Source organism: Gopherus evgoodei, chromosome 8 (genome assembly GCF_007399415.2).
Source record: "Gopherus evgoodei ecotype Sinaloan lineage chromosome 8, rGopEvg1_v1.p, whole genome shotgun sequence".
NCBI classification, from domain to species: Eukaryota; Metazoa; Chordata; order Testudines; family Testudinidae; genus Gopherus; species Gopherus evgoodei.
This window is the reverse complement of record NC_044329.1, coordinates 44968918-44993528: the sequence shown is the minus strand read 5'-3', so window position 1 is coordinate 44993528 and position 24611 is coordinate 44968918. Positions and strand designations below refer to the sequence as shown.

General features: G+C 45.5%; 1 protein-coding gene across 2 annotated transcripts; it reads left to right on the top strand.

Annotated features, from left to right (window-relative positions):
* Positions 1 to 12406: 12406 nt before the first annotated feature.
* On the top strand, positions 12407 to 15862 carry LOC115656858. Of its 2 annotated transcripts, none has more exons than XM_030574052.1 (2): positions 12407 to 12561; positions 13916 to 15862. In XM_030574052.1, the coding sequence occupies exon 2, from the start codon at positions 14386 to 14388 to the stop codon at positions 15355 to 15357; it is 972 nt and encodes a 323-aa protein (XP_030429912.1). In that variant the 5' UTR covers positions 12407 to 12561; positions 13916 to 14385; the 3' UTR covers positions 15358 to 15862. The 2 variants fall into 2 exon arrangements, with proteins under 2 accessions (XP_030429912.1, XP_030429910.1); XM_030574050.1 differs by having other exon boundaries at positions 12407 to 14047; positions 14570 to 15862.
* Positions 15863 to 24611: the final 8749 nt, after the last annotated feature.

The window sequence follows — 24611 nt, the reverse complement described above, 5'->3', positions numbered from 1 at the left end:
TGCACTCAGTCACAGCCAGGAGCCTCATTTGACCCCTACAGAACATCCACACAGTGACATTTACCGTGAAATTATTTTACACAATCCCTTCTTGTCTTCGGGTAAAACTAATCGATTGATGACAGTGATACTAAATACCTTAATCTGTGAACTATTTAACAACCACTCTGATGTGCCATCGGAGAGATCCAGAGCCAGATCCTTAGGGACAGCCAGTAAACTAGCAGTTGCAGTATACTTTTTATTTGGTCTTTATTGATGTGGTTTTCACTCATATATATTAAGCTATAAAAATCCTCAAATATATCCCACGTTTTCATCAATAGCTTTTCACAGATGTTAAGGCCAGAAGGTTCCATTCATCTACTCTGAGCCCCTGCACAACACAGGCCAGTGAATTTCATCCAGAATTTACTAGAATTTTTACTGAAACACGCCCCATAACTTCTTGTTCCCCTACAGCAGCTCTTTTAGAAAGAGACACCCAATCTTGCTTTGAAGGCTCCAGCTGATGAAGAACTCACCACAGCCCTTGGGAAGCTATTTCAGGGACTAATTATCCTCACTTGAAAAATGTGCATTTTATTTCCAGTTTGAACTTCGTTGACTTCAGCTTTTGGGTCTGGATCTCATCCTGCCTTTGTCTGCTAGATTAAAGAGCCCTTTGGCATCAGAAATCTTCTCCCTGTCTGTGATTAAATTGCCTCTTTGATCAGCACACTATTTCTTTTGTTTAGCAGTTCAGATTGCTTTTAGTATCCTATTTTGGTGACTGATAGATTGGTGGGCACAATCAATTTCAAATTAACGCCATGCAAAGAAACAATATTCTGTCCCTTCATAGCGGATAGCCTTATTCACCATGTCTCTGGCCACTTAACATGGAGTACATTCCAATGTCTTATTCCTCTGTCCTTTACCCTGTGCACTCTTTCACCCTATATTATAGCAAACTATTCAAGTCCTAAGACAGAAAATGGAATCTTCAGGACTATGCATCACCCTAGAATCCTTATTCTCTTTGAATAAAGAGCCAGTTTAGTTTTACAAGCATGGAGTTGTCTCATGTTATTATTGAACCTTCAGCCAGCACCTATCTCCTACATTCCAGATCTTCTGTTTGGAAGATGTTTGTTCCTTAGGGCTTGACCTGCTGCTACATTTGTTTCATGTACTGCATGCTGGGTAATAACATGAGACAACTCCATGCTTGTAAAACTAAACTGGCTCTTTATTCAGAGAGCTGTTTACAGAGATGCTGCAGCTGCAGCTACAGTTAGCATTCCAGCCATATGCACCCAGACTAACTTCCTGGTACTTCCTTCAAACTCTTCCCTCCTGCAACTTGTGCTCCTCCCACCACGACTCATGCAGGTTACTGCCATGTTGATGGAGATCAGCTGCCCATCTGTTTCACTTCTTCCTGGTGATGCTCTGTCTCAGAGTGTAATCCAAGGTCTGAGGCTATAACACTGGTCTACAATTTTTGAGAAGTCGTCTGCTTCAGAGATAAAATGTGATATTTACTATGTATTTTGATGTGCTGAATTCAAATATGACAATTAAAACAACTGATTGACTACTGTTTCTAAGATATTTAAGCTTTTACAGTTTATGTCTATGTATATTGTGTAGATAGTAGAGTTTTAATCATACATTGTAAACCTAGGTCTTTTCATGTGTTTATGGTTGCTTTACATGATAATATTTCACCTGTCCTGTTTATGTAACACTTTAAAAATCAGCAAAAGGGTTATATAAATAAAATGTATTATGAAACAAAAGGCAAAAAACTATTATGTACATGGTTTAGTCCTATTCAGTGTCTACTTGGCGCTTCTTGGCTTGTCTCTTGTATTCATTAAATGGAGCATCTCTTGTCACTGTCCAGCAATAGTCTGTAAGTAGTCTCCATTTGCCCTGATAGCCTGCCGGGAGATTCCACTGCTGTAGTCTGGAGCCCAACAGCTCTGCCTTACTCTTGGGTAGTTCCAAATCCCTGACAAGGTCATTCAGTTCACCTTGTGTTATGAGGTGTGGTTCAGAGGAGGAGGATGGGAGAAAATGTGGGTCCTGTGACATTGATGGTTCAGGACCAGAAGTTTCATCCTCTTCCTCTTCCCCGTCTGACTCAAGTGAGAATGATTCTAGTGCATCAGGAACCAGCAGTCCTTCTATGTGGGGTACTGGGCGTATAGCTGATGGAATGTTTGGATAATGCACAGTCCACTTTTTCTTCTTTGACACACCTTTCCCAACTGGAGGCACCATGCAGAAGTAACAATTGCTGGTATGATCTGTTGGCTCTCTCCAAATCATTGGCACTGCAAAAGGCATAGATTTCCTTTTCCTGTTCAACCACTGGTGAAGATTTGTTGCACAAGTGTTGCAGCATATGTGTGGGGCCCACCTCTTGTCCTGATCTCCAATTTTGTAGCCAAAAGAAAGGTGATAGGCTTTCTTAACCATAGTGGTTATACTGCGCTTTTGTGATGCAAAAGTCACTTCACCACAAACATAGCAGAAGTTATCTGCACTGTTCACACAAGTATGAGGCATCTCTGCTCACTTTGGCTAAACAGAAATGTGTCCCTTTGCAAAATCAAACACTGACAAATAAGCGAGCACGACATTGTATGATTTCTATAACTGATATAGGGCAATTTGTTCAGCAGAGTGATGTAAGCTTCGTTATGATTGCATCATCCATGACTTCTAGGAATAACATGATGCAATTCATATCCTGTATGACACAATACCAGCTTCAGATTGCATCATTCATTGTTTTGCCTCAAAAGCAAGTACTGTCCAAACCCAGTCATAGATTTATTCATAAATCCAGTCAAAGATGTATTTTAGTCATTTCTAACTCCCTTATCCTCTGCCATTCCCAAGTCAAGGATTGTATATACTGACCCAATAGCATATCTTGAAAACTAGAGCCAATCAACAATTTTAAGCATCATTTTCGTTCTCAGTGACCCAGAATTAGTAAAGTTGGACTACATTTATTTCAGAAGCATTTTGGCTGTAGAGCAGTGTAATCACAGTTTTTTATGGGGAAAGCAAAGCTGACAGGGGAAGCCCTTCCAGTGTTTTCTATTGGCCTGAAAGCACTTCAGTGACTTTCCTGAGCTGCCTTTTCTTTCTTACATGAGCAAGAGCAGAGGTGGACAAATAGTCCCCTTTGGTCCCTGCCCTTCCAGTGTGGCCGGTGTGTGAGTCTAACTCTTCTAGTTCAGTGACTGTGGCTGACCAGACACATCCCTTTTGCGAGACCCCACAGCTGGTTTTGGAACCTGGGTGAACTGTTTGTCTGTATGCAGAGGAGTGCCTCCTTCCCCGAGGCTCTCTGAGTGGGATTTTCATGTGTTGTGTAGGGCTCCCCTCCTTGGGGTCCATTCAGTCTCACATCATGTTTTCCCTCCCCTTGTTCAAATCACCCACTGCTGGCTCCAAGCCAAGCTCTTAGCTTTCAGACATTGTCTCCATCAGCTATGGCAGTCTCTCTGGTTGTTCCTCTCCCCTGCAGCCTTCTCTTCTATGTTATTTATAAATCTCTGGAAGGAGGCTTGTATTTCAGCTCTCACAGGTGACATTAATTAGTCCCCAGTGCCTGCCTTTGCCTTTGCCTTTGCCTTTGCCTTTGCCTTTCCCAGTTGTACTCTGTGGGTGGAGCGATGGTTTGCAGGATGCACTAGGAATGGACATGGCTTCTCAACTCTGGTGGCTGCAAAGAAGCTCTTCATAGCAGCAATGCCTTTCTGTGCAAGCAACTGAGACTTGGGGTTCCCCAGAAAAAACCCGGCTGGAGTTTCATTGGCTGCCAGTTCTCTAAGTCACTCAGACTGGTGCATGTGAAGAGCACAGCGGTGGAGCTTTACTCAAGATCAACTTGCCCATGTAACATTGCAGACACACCTTCCGTCCACCTCCTGCTCCACCCCCAACATACTCACACACATGGTATCAGGTCTTAGTGGGCTACACAGTGCATTAGTCAGAGGAAAGAGAGAAAAACCTGTGAATGAGCTGTCTGCTTTCAGGCTCCCAGCCGCCCTGCTGCTGGATTCTCTTTGGCAGCAAGGGCAGTGATAGCTGCAATGCAGTATTGCATGGATTCTGTCTCAACACTAGAGTCCTGCTCTGCTCTCATTTCTGCAGAATAGGCTCCTGAATGCGGAAAGCACAAATTTCCCAGTGTCTTTTCTCACTCATTTGATTTGGCCCTCATTTTGTCATTTGACTATAGCCTGCAGTTTGTTGATTTTTTAATCCTGCTCTTGTGAGGTATTGCACCGCTCCATGTCAGAAGGCGACATCGGTCTTGTCCTGACTGCTTGTTTCAGTGCCCTGTGTTATGTGTCCTTCTGCTGGAACAACCCATGAGTTCATTCATCTAGACAGCGACTAAAGTTGTGTGAAGAACTGATTTTTCAGTTCAGCCCCTGAACCAGAAAAAATGTAAAAAAATTGGTTTGGGTCAACCTAAAACAACAATTGTTTGTTTTTTCTTGACAGAAAAACTGGGGAAAATAGTTTTGTTTAGTTTTTGGGTGTTTTTTTTAACCATTTTTTGTTTTAGCTTAATTTCAGGAAAAATGCATTTCCAAACAAGAAGTCAAAATGTTTTCACTCTTTTATGGAAATTTTGTTCCCCATTTTTTTCTGGGCAAAACTATTAACTGAATTCAACCCAAATTCATTGACAGTTTTGGTCGACCTGAAATTACACTTTTTGGTGAATAAATTATTTTACCCAGCTCTACTGTTAACCAGACAAGACTTAGCAAAGGTCCCTGCAGACCCTTATTGGATACCCGCACCCTAACTGAGACCATTGCAGTTTATCATTCTCCTTTATTGATGGTATTTATCTATTTTTCAGTGCACAGCACAGTGCTTGAATCTACGCTGATTTGAACTGACTTTGCAAAGAAGGTTTTGTGAGACACTATATCAAAGCTTTCACACTCATTCAGATATAGTCCCCCTGTGGCTTTCCCCCGATCCACTGTCCATTAAGTTTGTCCAACAGGATGTTTCCCATCTCTAAACATATGCTGCTCATTGTTCAGGTTTCCATGATTATTCTCCAGATGCCCTCTCCCCTTCTCCTATGTGGCCGTGCCATTATTTATTTGCTGTATTGTGTTCCCCTGCATACAATATAGTGAGTCTGAAACACAGAGTTCACCAGCCTAAATTGCTGCACATTTGTAGTTTTCGGGTGGTCTTGTACCACTACTTTAATGGAATGTATGGGTTACGGTTGCTATGAGCCCAGCAGATTGTTTCTCCTTCCCTCAGAATCTCAGTTGATCAAAGTGAGTTACTGGGAAGGTCGAAGGGTTGGGGGATGGGGTGGGGTGGGGTGAGGGGTAGGAAATAAGCAACTGCAATCAGGCTGCAAGGTTTCTAGGGTGACTCATGAGCCGATTGGCATTTCCCACTGGCTGGGCCGTTGTGGAGTCTGCACGGCACAAAGGGCATAAATAACTACAGAACAACATTTGCAAATGGTCACTTGATCAACTCGTTCCCAGAAAGTGCAGACTTCATAAGGTTAATTACAGGCTTGGGCTCAGAGACCCTTCATCAATGCTAGTGTCTTAGAGTCCTGCCAGTTATGTTAAAATAATGTGCCGGAATCTCTTGGATGCATAGCCAACTTACAAAGCAGGGCTGCCCAAGTGTGACCTATTTTTTACAATGGAAAAGGTTAACTCACCTTTAATACAGTGATGCAGCCAATGGAAACCACAGACCCCAACATGCCAAGCTTCATGTTAGTCAGGATTCCCTGGTCAGCTGAACCACTGCATGCTGGGATATGTAGTCTCTTCAGGCCACTCACGTCATAGATAGGAGGGTGGCAGCAGCTTGCATTGTTAAACACCATGAGCTGCATTTGGATGATGGGGAGCAATTTGGGCACTCCTGTGGCATGGACCACCACAGAGCAGGAGAACATTTAACTTTTCGAGAGTATGACTTGGAGGAGTCTCTTCTCTTCTCTTTGGTTTCTTAAATCACGCTCAGCACCATGTATCTGAGCCCCTTCCAGTCAAGCATTAAGCAATGTGACCCCATCTGTCATGTGTGGCTTCTTCTCTCATCCTCTCCCCAGGGGGAGAATTGCCTATGCAGTGGAGAGTCTTGTTTTGATAGGGTGTTTAAATGCACCCACTGTTCTTTGTTGATAGTAGATTGAAGCAGCGTGCTTGGTGCTTGGAGAGGAGAGTGGTTCTGTTTGTGATGATTCTTAGGTCCTGTGGGATGGATGCAGTTTGGGGCTGGTTTTTGTTTTTCCCTAGGACAGAAGTTGAGCTTTCCCTTTCAAAGAGAACATGGTGGTGTAATCGTGGGGTGGTAGCATAAACACCCAGATGAACACACACAGCATGCTACAAAGCATAACTTCTACAGGCTTTCTTCAGCAGAGAGCTGTGATAAACCATGGGTCTGCTTGCAGGGTGCAATGCTTGCTGCCTAGCTAAGGACAGACATGGGAGCTCTGATTCAAACATGCACAAGGAGAGCTAGATGCTTTACAAAACAGAGGGAAAAATACCTGTCTGCAGTTGATCTAAGCTTAGGTCAGTCGGTCCCAATAGCCCATACAGCAGCAGAGGCCTTAAAGGGCATGTCTACACTGCAATTAGAAACTTGCGGCTGGCCCATGCCATCTGACTTGGACTCGTGGGGCTCAGACTGTGCGGCTGTTTAATTGCAGTACAGACATTTGGGTTCTGGCTGTAGCCTGAGCTCTAGGACTCTGCAAGGTGGGAGGGTCCCAGAGCATGGGCTGATGTCTACAGTCAGTTAAACAGCCCCGCAGCCTGAGCTCCATGAGCCCTAGTCAGCTGGCATGGGCCAGCCGTGGGTGTCTAATTACAGTGTAGACATACTCTAAGTGTCCTGGTGATGAAGCATCAGTTCAGCTTTCTGTGCTGAAAGCCAGGGTCATGTAGTATGTATTTCTTGTTGTAGTTTACACAGCTCAATGGGATCATTCTCATCAGCAGTGTGTGCTTTGATTAGTGCTCCTGTGAAGGCTGAATGCAGAAGGAAATTATTCACACTGGGAGGGTGAAATGGGACAGAGTGCAGGATCCCAGTGTATGTGACAGGACCAAGGTGCCTGGTGCATTTGAGATTAAAGAGAAAAATAGAGAAAGAGGGGGAAGTATTCCTGTTCAATTAGCAAAGATATTTTATCAGTTAGAACTATTGCTACAGCACCAAGCATTTCACTGACACATATGGCCAAACCCAGCTTTCAGTTCCTATGCTGTAAAAAGGAAGTCATGCAGCTGAAGAAAACTGAACTATTCCCACTTTAAACCATTGTAACTTGCAACCTTAGGCCAGGGCTACCCAGAGGATTCAGGGGCCTGGGGCAAAGCAATTTCAGGGTCCCCTTCCATAAGAAAAAGTTGTAATACTATAGAATACTATATTCTTGTGGGGGCCCTTGCAGGGCCCAGGGCAAATTGCCCCTCTTGCCCCCCCTGCTCCCCTGGGCGGCCCTGCCTTAGGCCCCAGTCCAGGAGCAGTTGGAGATGTTAGGCCCAACTGCAGCACTGAGGCCTAAACTGATAACAACAGAGAAGGAGGTGTCTCTAAAAGGCAAATTGAAAATGCTAAAATTTATTCATAATAATACTCAGCTCTTAATAAAAGTTTATTTGTAATAATACCCAGCAGATGTCAAAGTGGTTTACAAAGCAGGTCAGGATCATTATCCCCATTTTGCAGATGGGGAAACTGAGGCATGGGGTGTGGAAATGACTTCCTAAAGTCACCTAGCAGGCCAAAAGTAGAACCCAGATATCCCAAGTCATAATCTACTGCATTATCCACTAGGAAACACTGCCAAACAGGAGGGCAGTACCTAAAGTCCCCATTGTACTCACTGCATTACAGCATAGTAAAGAGGCAGCCTATGCTCCAAAGAGATTATCATCTGTGACAGTCTCCAGACACACCAAGGGGAGAACATATGTTTTAACCCCCCCAAAATAAGCAGTTAAGCCAATTGATTGCATCTATGGTATTTTAGTGTAAGTGTATATTGAATAATGTTAGAGGGCTTTCCCTTCACCCTCTCCCCTGGTTCTTGTCATGCAGACAGAAAGCAGAAGACCAGAAGTGTAGACAATGCGATGTTTATTGGGGTTAGTTTCCAGCAAACATGTGTTCCATAACTCTGATACCCAGAGTCTTGTTTCCCAGTGTCTTGGCCCCTGCACCTCAGGAGGAATAATTATACCTGCAATGCACACCCATAGTCCCACCCCTTACAACTTAGGGTCATGTTCCATCTTGGGTCTTCATCCCATTTCCTTTGTCCCCCATGGGAGGAGTAAAAAGTGAGGTTGTGCTCCGGTCTGGAACAGGCATTTGTTTAGTCTTGTAGTATTTTATACCTCCCCTCCAAGCACCTTTGCCCCTCAAGACTGGTTGCTTGATTTTGCCTTGAGATAGGGGTTGAAGCAATCTTAAAGTGTGCTCTGAGTAACACTTTAACTGCTTTTATCTATTCCCATTGCACTAACAAATCCATCTTACTCGGCAGAAGCAACATTACAGTGTATTTGTCCTTTGTTTACACATATTAGTATAAGAGTGTAACCCTTCTGCGGCTCTGAGTTGGCAGCAACAAGGGCTGGGTTCAGTATCTAGGGATTCCGTTTCAATAACACAATGCATAACCGGCTCGAGCCCCCACCCAGTGACCTGGGACACTTACATACCACACCCCCCTGGGCGCCTCTAGGAGGCAATACTTCCTCTCTCGCAAGCACGGAGTCTGAGTGTAGCAAAATCCTTTTAATGAAGGAAACAATGTGGCATCCCATTGGAGAAACACCACAAACAGGATTATAACACAAACCATAAGCAAAAACCCACCTCCAAGTACGTTTGGCAATGTCCTTTCCCCCTTAGGGTCTTAAGCCCAATCACCCCAAAGTCCAACAACCCAAAAGTCTCTGGTCAGTGCCACCCCAGAATTCAAAAGTTTATCTGCAGTTTTACCCCCCCAGCCTGAGTGGAAATGGGGTGGGGGGAGAGTCCACACAAGGTGTTAAGGGGCACCTTACGTGGGCCAGGGCCAACTGCTCTGCCTCTCCATGGAGTTCTGCTGCAGCCTTCACCACAATCAGCTCCACTACACCAGCTGTGCCACTCCTCTAGCTGTCCCTGCAAACCACTTCACTCTGCTCACTGTTCCATGGGCTGCTCCAACATGCTGAAAAGTGCTCCGTTCTGCCAGCCACTTAACAATAGGTCCTCAGGCTCCCCCACTAGTTAACACAGCACTCAGTGATTTCAACTCTTAGTAGGGGAGCCCTGGTGCTGGTGCACTATTGGCCCAACATGAATTCAGCTCAGCAGTCTCTAGACAGACTCCTAATAGAATCAAAATTAACTCTACTTTTTTACAGTGGAGAGAAAAGGATGTGCAATTGGTGTTCCAGGCCCTCAAAAGGGGCCCATACCATCTGGTACACACACACCAGTCCCCAATCACTCTCAATTCACTGGGTTTTGGAACCCATGTCCCTTGTCTAGCAAGTGTCACTTAATTTATATTGAGACATCTCTGTCATAAAGCAGTCTCGTAGTTCCTCATTCACATAATCAGGTGGCAACACTTTATTTATCCTGCCCCAATAACAAAGAAATTGGGGATCCCAGAGCTGTCAAAATAACCATCCCAGGCTGCCTTGGGCTATGCTGGGTGTGCCCATGCAAATACCTGAGATTTCACACTTCCTGAAATTCTTTCCGCACTTCCCATAATTCACCACCAGATGTCAGGGTAGAGCTCATCCTGACTCTGCTTACGAGAGTAACAAAAAGTCAAACCCAAAATTCTAGGCTAACAAATACATCTATATACTAGCAAGTAAGATCTTTTGTGAAAGCTTGTAATGCACTGAATGTAATAGTTATGAGATATGCATACAGGATACAGTGCTGAATGTATGTGCGTGGGTATATAGCTATGTAGAAAATTGTAATTGTAACTGTGGTGCAACTTCAGCATCACCTCCTAACAGGACAGTGAAGCAATCACACAGAGCAGGACTGCTTCCCCAACCAGATGGACACTGATTTCAGTCACCTAGCCATTGTCCAGTACAAGAAAAAAAACAATGAGGAACCACCAAAACAAATAGAAATAGCTTGAAATCCAAAAGAAATCCACGGTCTTCGGAAATTAAGAAAGGAGAGAGTTTACCACACATCGAAGATCCGTAGTGACTGAAGAAAAACCAACCAACCCACAATGCTGCAAACCCTCTTAAAATGGAAGGGGTTTGAACTGAAGATCATCCACAATTGGGGGAGAGTCTAGAGGCAGAGGCTGGCAGTGAATGCTGACCCTTCCAATAGTGAGGGGTGCATGCTGGGAAACTGTTTAATGACAATAGGTAACTCTTATTAGAAAAGAGATTTTATATAATTTGAAAGTGAAAAGCCTGAGGATGCATCTTAATGTTTATCCTCCGTGTAACTTCCTGTGTTTGCTTATCATAGAAACATAGAATATCAGGGTTGGAAGGGACCTCAGGAGGTCATCTAGTCCAACCCCCTGCTCAAAGCAGGACAAATTCCCAAATAATCATCTCAGCCAGGGCTTTGTCAAGACTGATCTTAAAAACCTCTAAGGAAGGAGATTCCACCACTTCCCTAAGTAACCCATTCCAGTGCTTCACCACCCTCCCAGTGAAGAAGTTTTTCCTGATATCCAACCTAAACCTCCCTCACTGCAACTTGAGACCATTACTCCTTGTTCTGTCATCTGCTACCACTGAGAACAGTCTAGATCCATTCTCTTTGGAACCCCCTTTCAGGTAGCTGAAAGCAGCTATCAAATCCCCCCTCATTCTACTCTTCTGCAGACTAAATAACCCCAGCTCCCTCAGCCTGGGATTATTTAGTCTTCAATTTAGCCTGATTTCCCCTGACTATTTCATCTTTGAATATGTGGCTTTTATATTAAATAAACGTGCTCATTTTTAACCCACACAGGTCTCTGGTGTGCAGACCATGTGGAGTGTGCGTGCCAAAGTAAGCTGGTACATGGGGGGTTGGTTTCATGCGTTAGGGAATGATGAACCAGAGGGGAACGGTCAAAGAGTCTGGTCATTAAGAATTTGGGAAGGACCTATTTGAGGAAACCTGGGACTGGACAGGTGTTGGTGTCACCCTGCAAGGTGTAACTAGGCTGGTGAGAGTCAGTATTGGATCTTATAGTTATGGGCTGGCTAGTGGGGTCTGAGTGGACCCCAAAACATCACATCATATAAACACAAAGAGAATGGGAAATGACTTTCTCTAAACTGAACAGCAGGTCAGTGACAGGAACAGAAGCTGGCTTTCAGGAGACACAGTTCAGCATAATAGCCACTGGACTATACCGTGTCGGGTTCCCCCTGGCGTACCACCTGGAACTGGGGTACCACTGAGCCCTCTGACCTACCGGCCTGGGATCCCTTTCACACTGTGCTGGTGTGACAAGCTGCAAAGCCTTCCAGCCTGCACTTTCACCAGCATTCACACAGGTAGGGACACACTGAGCTGCAATTACATGCCTCCTAGTGTAGGATCCCAGAGCAGTACCATTCTGTCCTGGTCAAATCCGGCCAATATATGGATTTAATATCCAGTCCACCTCTCCGTCAACGGAAGAGGACTATGCACACTTGTGGTAACCAAGCTGAGCTTTTCCCCAGACACCTTAGTCAAATGCACACTGGTTTGGATTAAAACATAAAATAACTTTATTAACTATAAAAAGATTGATTTTAAATGATTATAAGTGATAGCAAACAGATCAAAGCAGATTGCCTAGTAAATAAACAAAAATGCAAACTGAGCGTAACATACTAGATAGATAGGATATGAATTAACAAATCTTCACCAAGTGATAAACAGGCTGGCAGATTCTTAAGGCACAAACTGCCTTTGCTTTGCAGCTTGTGTTTCCCAGCTTTTCATACACAGGCTAGAAATCCCTTTAGCCTGGGACCATCACTTCCCCCATTTCAGCTTGTGTTTATTTTAGATAAAATGTGGTTTACAGGGTGCTTAAGCATAGGGAAGCATGCTGTGGCTCACCGGCCTAGGAACATTCTGGAGAAGGCCATGGGGAGGGGTGTGAGCTCAGCATGTGGACTGGAGCACTATGAGCATGTGATAAACAAACCCATATATGGGTTTGTTTAACTCTGATTGGTTAGAGGTTCATGTTATGTAAGCTGTTATATAACTTGTTATATAAGCACCATGTGCTATAAAGTAGCAAGGGGATGGGATCCTTGCGGGATGGACTCTGCCTGATTCTTTGTACCAGGGGCTCTCTTTGTGCACATGCTGAATAAAGCTTTATTGTATTGAATTGAATTGAATCACATTGGATTGAAGTCCCATGATTTCTACCCAGCATCAGACTCACTGAGAACCACCCAATCTCAACAGTTTCTTGGCGCAGTGAGCAGGGTTTGAAATATCCTTCAGGATCACGACCTACAATCAAATTAGAGGGTGAGATTGTTCATTTTTTATTTGGTTGTGTGTCTCTGACTTGACTGGTGACTCTCTTACCTTTTGTAGTAAGCAAGTGCTGTTGAAGTGGGAAATCAAAGAGGCTGTAAGGACCAACAGTTAGTGTAGGGGCCGGTATAGCCATAAGTACCTCTAGCTTATGTGTTGGCAGGCCCAGATCTCCTAATTGGACATTGTAATTGTGCAGATCAATAAATTGGAAAAAGGATTAATCTGCTGATTGAGCATTTCAGTCTGGAGTGTTTTATTGGAATAAATTGTTAGTCTGTAAACAGAATTGTAGTTATAAATTTGGAAAGATGAAGGGATTTAATGATCCACAATATGAAGAGTATATAGTTAGTGCTTTTATAACTATTGTAGTTGTAAGTTTATTAGCTTTCTTGTGGAGATATTTTGGCTGTATGATTAAAATAAAGGATGACCACCCCCCATTACAGGCAGGCAAAATTGATTTTGTGCGTAAACCACAATATTTATCTGAGGAACATGATCTCCTCAGTGTAGATGTAAGGTTGCTGGCTGTAAAATCTGTCCTGTCTCAGTATGACAAGGCATTGAAACAAGGATATCCAACACATGATGACTAACTATCCAACTAAACAGCCCTATTATGTTGCCTGTTGGTGTACAAGGTTAAAAAACAGTAAAGAGAAGGATAAAATGGCTGGTATGTGTTTAATTGTTGATTATGAACAGCTAGTTAGAAAGAGTGATATGCTAAAAGGAAGGGTAAGAGAGTTAGAAGCAGAGATAGAAAAACTGCAAGCAGAAGCAAAAAAGTATAAAGAAGCAGACTTGCAGGGAAAGAGATCTTGTCCCTCAGCACCTTTGGACCCTACATATGGAACATGGGGCTATCAGTCTAGTTTCATGGCTCCAGTGAGAGTGCACATTGTCCCTAATCCTAATCCAGGGGAAGGGGACCCTGCTACTGTTAGTCGCCTAGAGCACACTCCTATAAGCCCATCTGACTTGCTGAGCATGTTAAAAGAATTGCCATCTTTGCAGCTTAATAACCCAAACCTACCCTTCTGGGGAAAGGTACAAGAGTGGATGATAGAGCGAGGCTTATGTGCTTTTGATGATCACATAGTGTTTTCAGCCTTGGACATTAGCAATGGCTTTTGGTCTGTTCCTGTGCACCCTGACAGTCAATTTTGGTTTGCATTTACTGTTAAAGGAAAGCAATATACCTTTACTCGCCTAAGCCAGAGTTTTCATAACTCACCTACTTTGTTTCATAGAGCCTTAGCTGATGTGCTAGCAAAGCTGCCAGACATGGCTTCTTGTGTTGTACAATATGTTGATGATATTCTTATCTCCTCCCCAGATGGCCAAACGCACGCGAAAGACTTAGAAGTGATCCTGCAACACTTGGCAGACAGTGGGGTAAAATGTAATGCAAAAAAGGCTCAGATTGCAAAGGAGGAAGTATCATACCTGAGGTATCTAATATCCAAGGGTACAAACGTTTAACTGTTGACCGCATTGAGGCTATTAATGCATGTCCATGACTGATTACGGTAAGAGGAGTGAGGAAAGTTTTGGGGCTATTCAATTTCTGCCGAACTCAAATCCCAAATTATTCAAAAATTGTCCAGCCCCTTAATAATCTCCTGAAGGGTGCTGGTGGACCACATGATGCAATTGAATGGACACTTGAATGTGAACAGGCATTTACCACATTGAAACAGAGGCTAAGTACTGCCCCAGGGTTGGGACTTCCTAATCCATTAATGCCTTTTACATTGTACACGCATGTCAGTGAGGGACATATGGCAGCAGTGTTAACGCAAAAACATGGAGAATAAACAGCGCCCAGTAGCATACTACTCTTCTAAACTAGATGCTGTCCCTCAAGCAATGCCACCGTGCCTCCAGGCAGTGGAAGGGGCTTCTATGGCCCTAAATCAGGCCTTACCACTTACTGGTGCACAGGATGTAAATATTGTTGTGCCTCACGTTGTCCTTGCTATTTTATCAGGAAAGAAATCTTTGGCAGTCCATGTGGCAAGATGGACTCAATGGGAAACGAGCTTGCTAATGCCTTCAGTACATCTGCAAGAAGTATCATCGCTAAACCCTGCCACCCTCATTCCTAGCCCAGATGAGGGACACCCGCATCATTGTTGCCTTAAGGAAGAGCCCATGGACTTTCCATTGGTAAAAGAAACTGAAATACCTGATGCCCCTTGCCTATACGTGGATGGTTCTTCCTTCTATGTCAACGGCAAGCGACACACAGGATGGGCCATTTGTACTCAAGATGGGCAGCTGGTGGCGCATGGCAGTTTACCTGGAGCATCAGCCCAAGTAGCAAAACTGCAGGCATTAATTGCAGTATATGAAACTGCGGAAGGTCATGCTATAAGCATATATACTGATTCTAGATACACGTTTGGGGTTGTACATGATTACCTTAACTTGTGGGTAAATCGAGGATTCCTGACAAGTACAGGATCTGCAATACAAAATGGAGGGATAGTGCAGAAACTTCATGCAGCCATGCAGAAGCCTACCGAAGTAGCAGTGATAAAAGTGAGGGCCCACACAAAAGGGACAGATCCTCATAGCAAGGGGAACCAAAGGGCAGAAGAACTAGCTAAACAAGCAGCAGTGGAAAGTAAAGAGACCCAATTAATTGCTGCAACACAGCCTCTCATAAAAACCCCAAACTTTTTTGAGTTAGAGGACATTCAACACGCTGCACCGAGGGCAGAGAAGTGGCTATGGATGGATAATGGGGGCAAACTGTGTGATGATAACACTTGAAGAGGTCCAGGGAACACATTAGTGTAACCAAATGTGCTAATGGGAACTATGATACAAGTGTATCACATGTTGGGACATGATGGAGCACGGAGGGTGATTCACCGTATGTCAAACACCTGGTGGCACCCTAAGCTTAATGCAAACGTGCATGATTATGTGAGAAGGTGTGTAACATGTGCTCAATGTAATTCTGCTCCCACAGTAAAAGTGAGAATGCGACATCAGCAAAGACCAGCATAGCCCTTCGAGCAGTTACAAATAGATTTCATTGGTCCCCTGCCAAGGTGCAGAGGGAAAGAATATGTTCTGGTGATCATGGATCACTTTACTAAATGGGTAGAAGCTTTCCCAGTGGCCAAGGCCACTGCAGCTGATGTAGCTAAAATATTGATGTAATTACCTGGGGAGGAGCCACTGGATCAGTTGTAAATGCCATCACTCAAATCTAATACTAGGGACTGGGTTAAAATTTGTTAGTAGCAGGAATGGCAGTTTACTGTGGTAAGAGTGGGGTTCACGTCTAATCAAGTTAGATATTACCTTAACTCAGCAACGGTTGGTCAGGTCCTCACTGTTGTACTCAGCCATTTATTAAAAACTACTAAAATGTTTGAGCAAGTATTGGTCTAGGCATGTGGAAAAATTGCGTTATTATCCTGGCATGGTAACATTCTGGTGTTCAACATGAAAGTTGCAGCCCTGCTAGGAGACTCACTCGTGCCACAAGTGCTATGTTGGGTGAGAACTGTGGTTCTCGAGAACTGAATGTCTTCACCTTGGATGGTGACAGGGGAGTGGTCCCTATCGATAACAGATATGTTGAGATGGTCATCGCATCCTTGGAGGGGTGTTAATTTCTGAACTGGAGGCTCAGCCAGGGCACTCACTTCCATTCGCATGTCACAGACACCTGTGTAACATAAGGGCCGGAGATAACTATATGGCTTTCCCATGGGACCAATGTTCCATCCTGGGAGGATGGGTTTTGTGTATGGGAAACCTGAAGTCAGGACAAGCCTTATCTCAAATGTTGGGACCTGACTTAATGGTGCATGGAATGTAATTTAATGGATAACATAGCAGTGAGGGGGTACTCCACTATCTGGTGTGGATGTAAGTGGTTAACTTTGGCAGGCAAGCCTTGCTTAAATATCTAGTTCTTCCTATTGTGTTAAGCCTTTTAAAAGAAATATTATGAAAGAAGCGGTAGGGCAGTTACAGTGATTCAGTGGATAAAAGGGTTTGCCATTGTAAAAACAAAAACAAATAGAAATGGATTTGGGTTGTGTTCTCGCAATGGCATGAGGACTTATTATTTTATTGTAAATATTATGTATTAGTTTATTTTGTTCCTAAAATTATAGTTAAGTGTTAATAAAGCTAATTATTGCTCCTAATAAATACAAGGAAGTGGTGTTAGTGGGGTCTAAGAATTGTTCTTAGCCCCAAAACCAAATGGGGGAGCTGAAGGGTATGGTTGTGTTTATTTTAGATAAAATGTGGTTTACAGGGTGCTTATGCATAGGGAAGCATGCTGTGGCTCACCAGCCTAGGAACATTCTGAAGAAGGCCACAGGGAGGGGTGTGAGCTCAGCATGTGGACTGGAGCACTATGAGCATGTGATAAACAAACCCATATATGAGTTTGTTTAACTCTGATTGGTTAGAGGTTCATGTTATGTAAGTTTTTATATAACTTGTTATATAAGCACCATGTGCTATAAAGTAGCAAGGGGAGGGGCTCCTTGCGGGAGGGACTCTGCCTGATTCTTTGTACCGGGGCTCTCTTTGTGCACATGTTGAATAAAGCTTTATTGAATTGAATTGATCACACTGGATCGAAGTCCCATGATTTCTACCCAGCATCAGTCTCACTGGGAACCACCAAATCCCAACACAGTCTTTGTTCCTAAGGTGTTTCCAGGTGAGTTGTTGTAGGGAGAGTGAGGTACCATCATGATGTTATTTCTCCCTTTTATATCTTCTTCCCACTTGCTGAAAACTCTTTTGCTGTAACCTTGTGTAGTACTATCTCTGAGAGGTTTCTATTGTACACAGTTCCTAGGGTAATCCTTGTGATTGTGTGCATTTCCTCAGTAAGCCATTAACATTGTTTGGCGTTTTTACTGTTGTACCTGAAAGGCTGCTTGTGGGTGTTTTCAGCCTCACAACATGTTTCAGTAACACATACATAGCCAAACTTCATAACTTCACATACAATGATAACACACATAATCCAACAAAATATTAATGTCCAGCAGATCAAGACTTTTAGAATGATACCTCACAAGGCATACTTTGTGCAAAGCATATCCTAATTACATGACAATGGTTAATAAGGGGGTGTCAGGGAGTCACACACATACTGTCTCCCCTTTGGGTTAAGCTTAGTTCTGGTTTCAATTTGCTCTCACTTGTTTTGGTCTCACTGCTTTGTGCAGAATACCTTTACATTCTTCCCCTCTAATGCTAAAGAGAGATTCCAAGGGATGCGTAGGGGGGAAATTTCAGCTGGTCTGGCATAGTGCCAGAGGAACCATGCTGGTTTATATCAGTTTAGGACCTGGCCCAAGAACTTTCCATAAACTATTGATTCACAAGGCTTTCCCAGGGCTTTGCAGTATTGTGGTCCGAGGAGATACAAGGAGGGAAGAGGGACTATCTTGTATTGGACTGACTTCTGTTGGTGAGAGCGACAAGCTTTCATGCTTACACAGAGCTCTTCTTCAGACCTTCAGAAGTTGGTCCAATAAAAGATATTACCTCCCCCACCTTGTTTCCCTTGGATAGTCATTGTCTATGCTCCTTTTATAACAAGATTTATTATAGCAACAACATCATTCCTCTACAGTCCCCAAACACATATCTCTGCTGCCCCTTCTGCTCAGCCCTAACTGCAGGGTAGTTCTTACATAATCCTTTGCTTGTAACATCTAAAAGAGATTAGCTGGAGCCACAAAGCTGGGATCTGGATCCAGATTTTCTTAACATTTGGGGCAAAAGGGTAGGATTGAGGTGGTCTTAGTTCATCCTCTTCTAGAGACAAGGTGCAGTAGAGAAGTGCCAGTGCAGATCAGAATGCTCCAAAGCATTGTAGGTGTGTAAATCTGAGGTTTCGATTCAAGCCCATCTTAACATCAGTGTTGGTTGCCATGGGAATGATAAATGTGACTTCACAGTTTTAGCACTTGGACTTGACCCAGGGTCAGTTAGAAAGAGAAGCTGGGCTGAGCTGGGCTCAACACAACAACTCCAGAAGTCAGCAAACAGGGCAAGAAATGTCAAAGAAGGTCAAGGTAAATCAATTTACATTTTGTGCTTGAAGCTCTCAGCAGGCAGGAAACTACCTCCAAACAGCTGCTTTATCTAAAAGGCTTGGTTACATATACTGGGAAGACAATTTTAAATTGATGCACTTGTACTCAAACAAACTTTATCTAGAATTACAAGCTCCATAAGCACATGCACCAGCCCTCAGTCCTCAGACTATTGATTCAGACATTATTGGAAATGAAGATTCAGATTCCCACATGGTGTCATTTACTAAGTCAGATGAAAGGCTGCAGCTGGCTTTGTCCTTGTGTTCATGACAAAGGAAGTGTTGAGTTCCAAGTCCAGCTATCACATGAAATTACAGTCCAGATCCATCAGACACTGAGGTATTTCTTCTCCCCTGCTGTGCATTGCACAAAGCTAGACATATCAGTGCTTCATGCAACAAGTGCAACAACAATCTCTGGATTCCTTCCCTTCCTCTGACGGGCTCGCATCACATCAACAGGAACACACCTCCTTCCCCTTCCCTGGCATTTCCATTTACACAGTTTCAGTGTGGAGCACTAGCAAATTTAACTCCCCTTCAGTGAAATTCCAACTGTCACACTTGGGACTAAATACTGCCCTAACTTATTCCCATGCAACGGAAGGTAGCCCTCAGTCTCTGGCTATTTTTGTGCCCATTTTACTTCATGATTGTCTCCATTCTTCTTCGAGTGCTTGCTCATGTCCATTCCATGTTAGGTCTGTGTGGTCGCCACATGCACTGCTGCTGGAAGTTTTTCCCTCAGTAGTATGTGCAGGGGACTGGTTCTGGCGCCCTCTGGATTGGCATGCACATGCTGTGGTATCATAGAATCATAGAATATTAGGGTTGGAAAAGACCTCAGGAGATCATCTAGTCCAGGGGTCTCCATGGAGCGCGTGGGGGCATCTAAATGCATCCGCGTCCTGGCTGGCAGTTGAGCATCCGCCAAAATGCCGCTGAAATTTGGCAGCATTTTGGCAGTGACGCTTCTCGATGATGCCGCTTGCAGCCGACAAATGTCATCGAGAGGCGCCGCCGCCAAAATGCCGCCGAAATTCGGCAGCATTTCAGTGGACGCTCGACTGCAGCCATGGTCCTTCATCTGGCACCTGCCAGACGAAAAGGTTGGGGACCACTAATCTAGTCCAAACTCCTGCTCAAGAGGTGTAAGGGGCACTGCCAGCTCCTCCCACCCTTGGTTCCTTCTTGCTACCAGTGATGGTGCTGGAACATCTGCTGCTTCGAATAGCATTGCACATTGTTCAGTGTTTCTTATGAATGTTTTCCTGTAAAATAATTGTACATAGTTCATAGTTCCCTTAGCATTAGTTCTAATTTAGTCAGCCCCAGATGGTACTCAGCCTAGGAATGGGGTATGTCCCGGTCCCCAGGCTTTAAGCCTTGTGATTGTTGAAAGCAGCCTATGCCCATCAGTGACCCGCACAGTAGTTGTTTAAGGTGACTGGGTGAAGGGCACATAAGCAACAAGTGTCACATATTAAATCCTTTAAACGTTGGACAAAAAAGGAGAGTGACATCTGTGTCAGGGCACTCCTGATGCAGTCAGTGCTGACCCCGGCACTGGAACAGAGATCTGACTTGGCCCCAAGAACCACAGCACTGGTGTAGAGTGCCCTGCCAGCGCAATCTGTGAGCTGGCACTGATCCCTCTTCCTGGATCCAGCCAAGAAGCTGAAGAGGACTGTGAGGGAAGATCTCACATTTCCTGTAAGGAAAAAGAGAGAGCCAAGACCTATGCTGGGCAGCTTAGCACCTCTATCACAGAGGCAGGCCCCAGCTCAGGTTGAGTGGTCTAGCCCATCCCAGCCAGTGAAATCATAGAATATCAGGGTTGGGAGGGACCTCAGGAGATCATTTAGTCCAATCCCTTCCTGAAAGCAGAACATATCCCCACACTTTTCTCCCCTCCCACACCAGTTCCCTAAAGGGCCCTCCTGAAGGACTGAACTCACAACCCCAGGTTTAGCAAGCCAATGCTCAAACCACTGAGCTATCCCTCTCATGAAGGTCTCCATCAATTTGAAGTCCTTCCAACACCACCAATTGCCGGTGACACTACCAGTGATGCCCATACTGGCTCCAGCAGTACCCCAGTCAACAGATAAACCCACCTTGGGACCCCCTTGTGTATCGCGGCTCAGTGGCACCACTCCCCATTGCAGGGAACTTCCTGCCAGCGTTTGTCCACATGGAGCTGTCATGCCTCAGAAGAAGGGAGGCAGGCTCAGCAAAGCCCTCTGCAGTCTCTGCGCCCTGGGCATTGACAGTGGGATTTGAGGCGCAGCTCACTGGTAACCTGGCACAGACCTACGGAGACACACACGCACTGGCAAGAGCATTAAGACTGGTCCTTTGTGTCTCCAATATCTTGACACCGATCATACGAACAATCGTTTGAGTGGAGCCACTGGCCATCGACCTGCCAACACCTGTCATTGAGATGCGAATCCCCACGGTCAGGGAGATCCTCCTGATGACAAGCCCGCTCCAGCTCCTGGTCCCACTCTAGATCCCGGTACCAGTTAAGCAGTGTGAGATGTAGATCGCCGGATTGCCAGTGCTGATACACTGAACGCCACTGGTACCCGAGGTCCCACTTGAGGAACTTGTCTCGATTGGATATGTCTATTTCGAGATGTAGCGGCTGGCATTGCACAGAGAAGTGCCACCGGTCCACCCGACAGGGCCGCCCAGAGGATTCAGGGGGCCTGGGGCAAAGCAATTTCGGGGGCCCCTTCCAAAAAAAAATTGCAATACTATATTCTCCTGGGGGCCCCTGTGGGGACTGGCGCAAATTGCCCCACTTGCTCCCCCCCCCCACAGGCAGCCCTGGGAAAAATAAACCTTCTGCATCTCAGCACAAACCCAGTTTTGAAAAAACTTGTTTACAAGGTATCACTGGTTCTCAGCATCAGATAGTGCAAAAAGCACTAAAGCTCATTAAAATGGTTGGACAAATATTTTCCGTCAAAACTTTTTCTGGATTGAAAACTAGGGATTTTTAAAAATCAGAAAAAAATCAAGGACAATATCTGCTTTCCTTCAAAATTTGTTGTGGTTTTTTTAATTGAAAAGCTGAAATTAGTCTGCCAAAACCTGAATATGGTTTGGGGTTTCAGAAGTTTGTGGCCAAATATTTGCTGCTTGCTGTGTTTGATTGTTTAAAGAAACAATAAAAAAAATCTGCTTAAAAAAAATCCAAAACTTTTGAACCACTTCAGCTTGTGACCAAACGCCTGAGCCCATCCAGTCAGAGATTTTTCCAGGTTTCTGATACTCTGCTGGCTTCCTTGACTCATATCTGTCTCCATAACTTCGGGTTCATTTAGGTTAGAACATAAGAACAGCCATACTGGGTCAAACCAAAGGTCCATCCAGCCCAGTATCCTGTCTACCGACAATGGACAATGCCAAGTTCCCCAGAGGGAGTAAACTTAACAGGTAAAGATCAAGTGATCTCCCTCTTGCCATCCATCTCCATCCTCTGACAAACAGGGGCTAGGGACACCATTCCTTACCCATCCTGGCTAATAGTCATTAATGGACTTAACTTCCATGCATTTATCTGTTTCCTAGAGGCTGGCTCCATGGGATCCCTCACAAACTGGAGACAGTTACTGTGGGTTTGTCTTTAGTATAGCTTATGTACATACTCCACGAACTGAGCATCTGAGGTTGTTCCAGAATCTGGGGTGAGCCTATGTTGTGAGAACTGAAATGCTCAAAATAGCACATGCATGTGAATGGACACAGGGTGCTAAAATTAAATTAACCAGGGGTTCTCAAACTGGGGGCCAGGACCCCTCAGGGGGTCACGAGGTTATTACTGGGGGTCGCGAGCTGTCAGCCTCCACCTCAAACCCTGCTTTGCCTCCAGCATTTATAATAGTGTTAAATATATAAAAAAGTGTGTTTAATTTATAAGGGGGGGGTCCATACTCAGAGGTTTGCTATGTGAAAGGGGTCACCAGTATAAAAGTTTGAGAACCACTGAATTAACCCCTCTGGAGTCTCAGGGAATGTAGGGGAGGGGGGGTCTCCCTTGGTAGGGTTGGAAAGGAGGTAGGTGGTATAGGATATTGCTCTTCTCATGTGATTCCTCCCCCAGAGGCTAATTTTAAATGAAGCTATGCTCCCCTGACATGAATCTCCCTATGGCACTGAAATTAAATATAGACTATAATTTGGCATTTGAGAAGTGAAAGGGATGATAGCACAAATGGAAAAGCTAACAGCTTGGCTCTTCTGCAAGCCTCAAACTGCTGAATGAGCTTTAGGGTAGGGAAGGCTGTGCCTCCCAAACAGCCTGGCCCTGTCCCCATCCGACCCCCCGCCACTTCCTGCCCACCCACCCCTCTCAGAATCCCCAACCCATCCTGCTCCTTGTCCCCTCACCGTCCCCCAGAGACCCACCCCAACCACCATCATGGGACCTGTGTCCTGACTGCCCTGACCCCAATCCACCCCCAGCTGAGTCCTGACAGACCCCAGAACGCCCACAATCCAACCCCCCATTCCCTGTCCCCTGACTGTCCCCCCAGCCTCTGCCCCCTCCCTGTCCCCGGGACTCCCTGCCCCTTAGCCAACCCCCCCACCCCAGCTCTCCTGTCACCTGGAGCCTCAGCGCATCCAGGAGCTTCGCTCAACAGCGGCAGCGTGACTCCGGCCAGGTCTGAGCCCCACCCCGCTCAGAGCCGCATGGTCAGGGGGCGGGGCTGCGAGCTCCAAGCCGAGCAGATGGAGCTCAGGCCCCGCTGGAGCTCGCAGCCCTGCCCCCTGACCATGCGGCTTGGAGCCGCCAGAGCTACGCTGTGCCAAGGCTCCGGGAGGGGGCAGAGACGGGGTTGGGCTGGGCGGGAGACTCGGCCGTTCTCGTGGGGGCCCCTGCAGAGCCCGGGGCCTGAGGCAAATTGCCCTATTTGCCCCCTCCTCTGGGCGGCCTTGCCGCCCAATCATGGTCACCTAACAATGACCATTCCGCTTCTGACTCCAGTGCTGAGCTGGAGTCATTGACATTGGGACAAGCCCCAGCACCGGTGATACTGTCAACATCATCGGCACCACAACCGACTCTATGGCCCTAAGGCCAGTGGCTGGCCGCCTGACCCCTGGGAACCCTTGGTCACTATGATTATAACTTGTGGCAGGCTTTGGCCAAGTTCAAGGTTTTGCTTCCCAAAGGGTCCAGGAAGGCATTCTGGGAAAAGGAGGGCATGGCTGCGGCCAGATCAGCCCTGCAAGCAGATTCAGATGCAGTGGACTCCGCACTCCCACTATGGCCTCGGCCATCTCCACGCGGTTGGCATCCTGGCTGCTCCTCTCTGGCCTATCAAATGAAGCTCAGCAGTTGATGCAGGGCCTCCCCTTCGACAGCCAGGCCCTGTTTCCAGAGCAGCTGGACAATAAGCTGCATGTACTGAAAGACTCCCGCACTACCCTGAAAACTCTAGGGCTGTACATCACCGGTCCAGCCTGTAAGCAGTTCAAACCACAGCAATCTCAGGGCCAAGGTATCAAACCCCAGCAGGAGCCACCCCATAAAAAGAGTACGGGGCTAACAAGCACTGCCTGTGCCACCCACCTCTGCCCTCCACCCAAGCAGGCTCAACCCACAATAAGCAGGTGGCAAGTGAGTGTTTTGAGGGTGCATCCAAGGGCAACCTATTGGACTATACCCAGGATCCATCTTTCCTGCTTTTCTCCAACAGCCTTTCTTTTTTCCTCCCTGCATGGACCACTGTAACTTTGGACAGCTGGGTCCTCAATACAGTGGCACAGAGTTATATCCTCCAGTTTCTTTCTACCCCTCCTTTCCAACCCCCTTCCCCATCCCTCTTAAGGGACCCCTCTCACTAGAGTCTCCTTGTGCAGAAGGTATCAGGGTTGCTGCAGTTGGGTGTGGTGGAAGAGGTTACTCACGATCACAGGA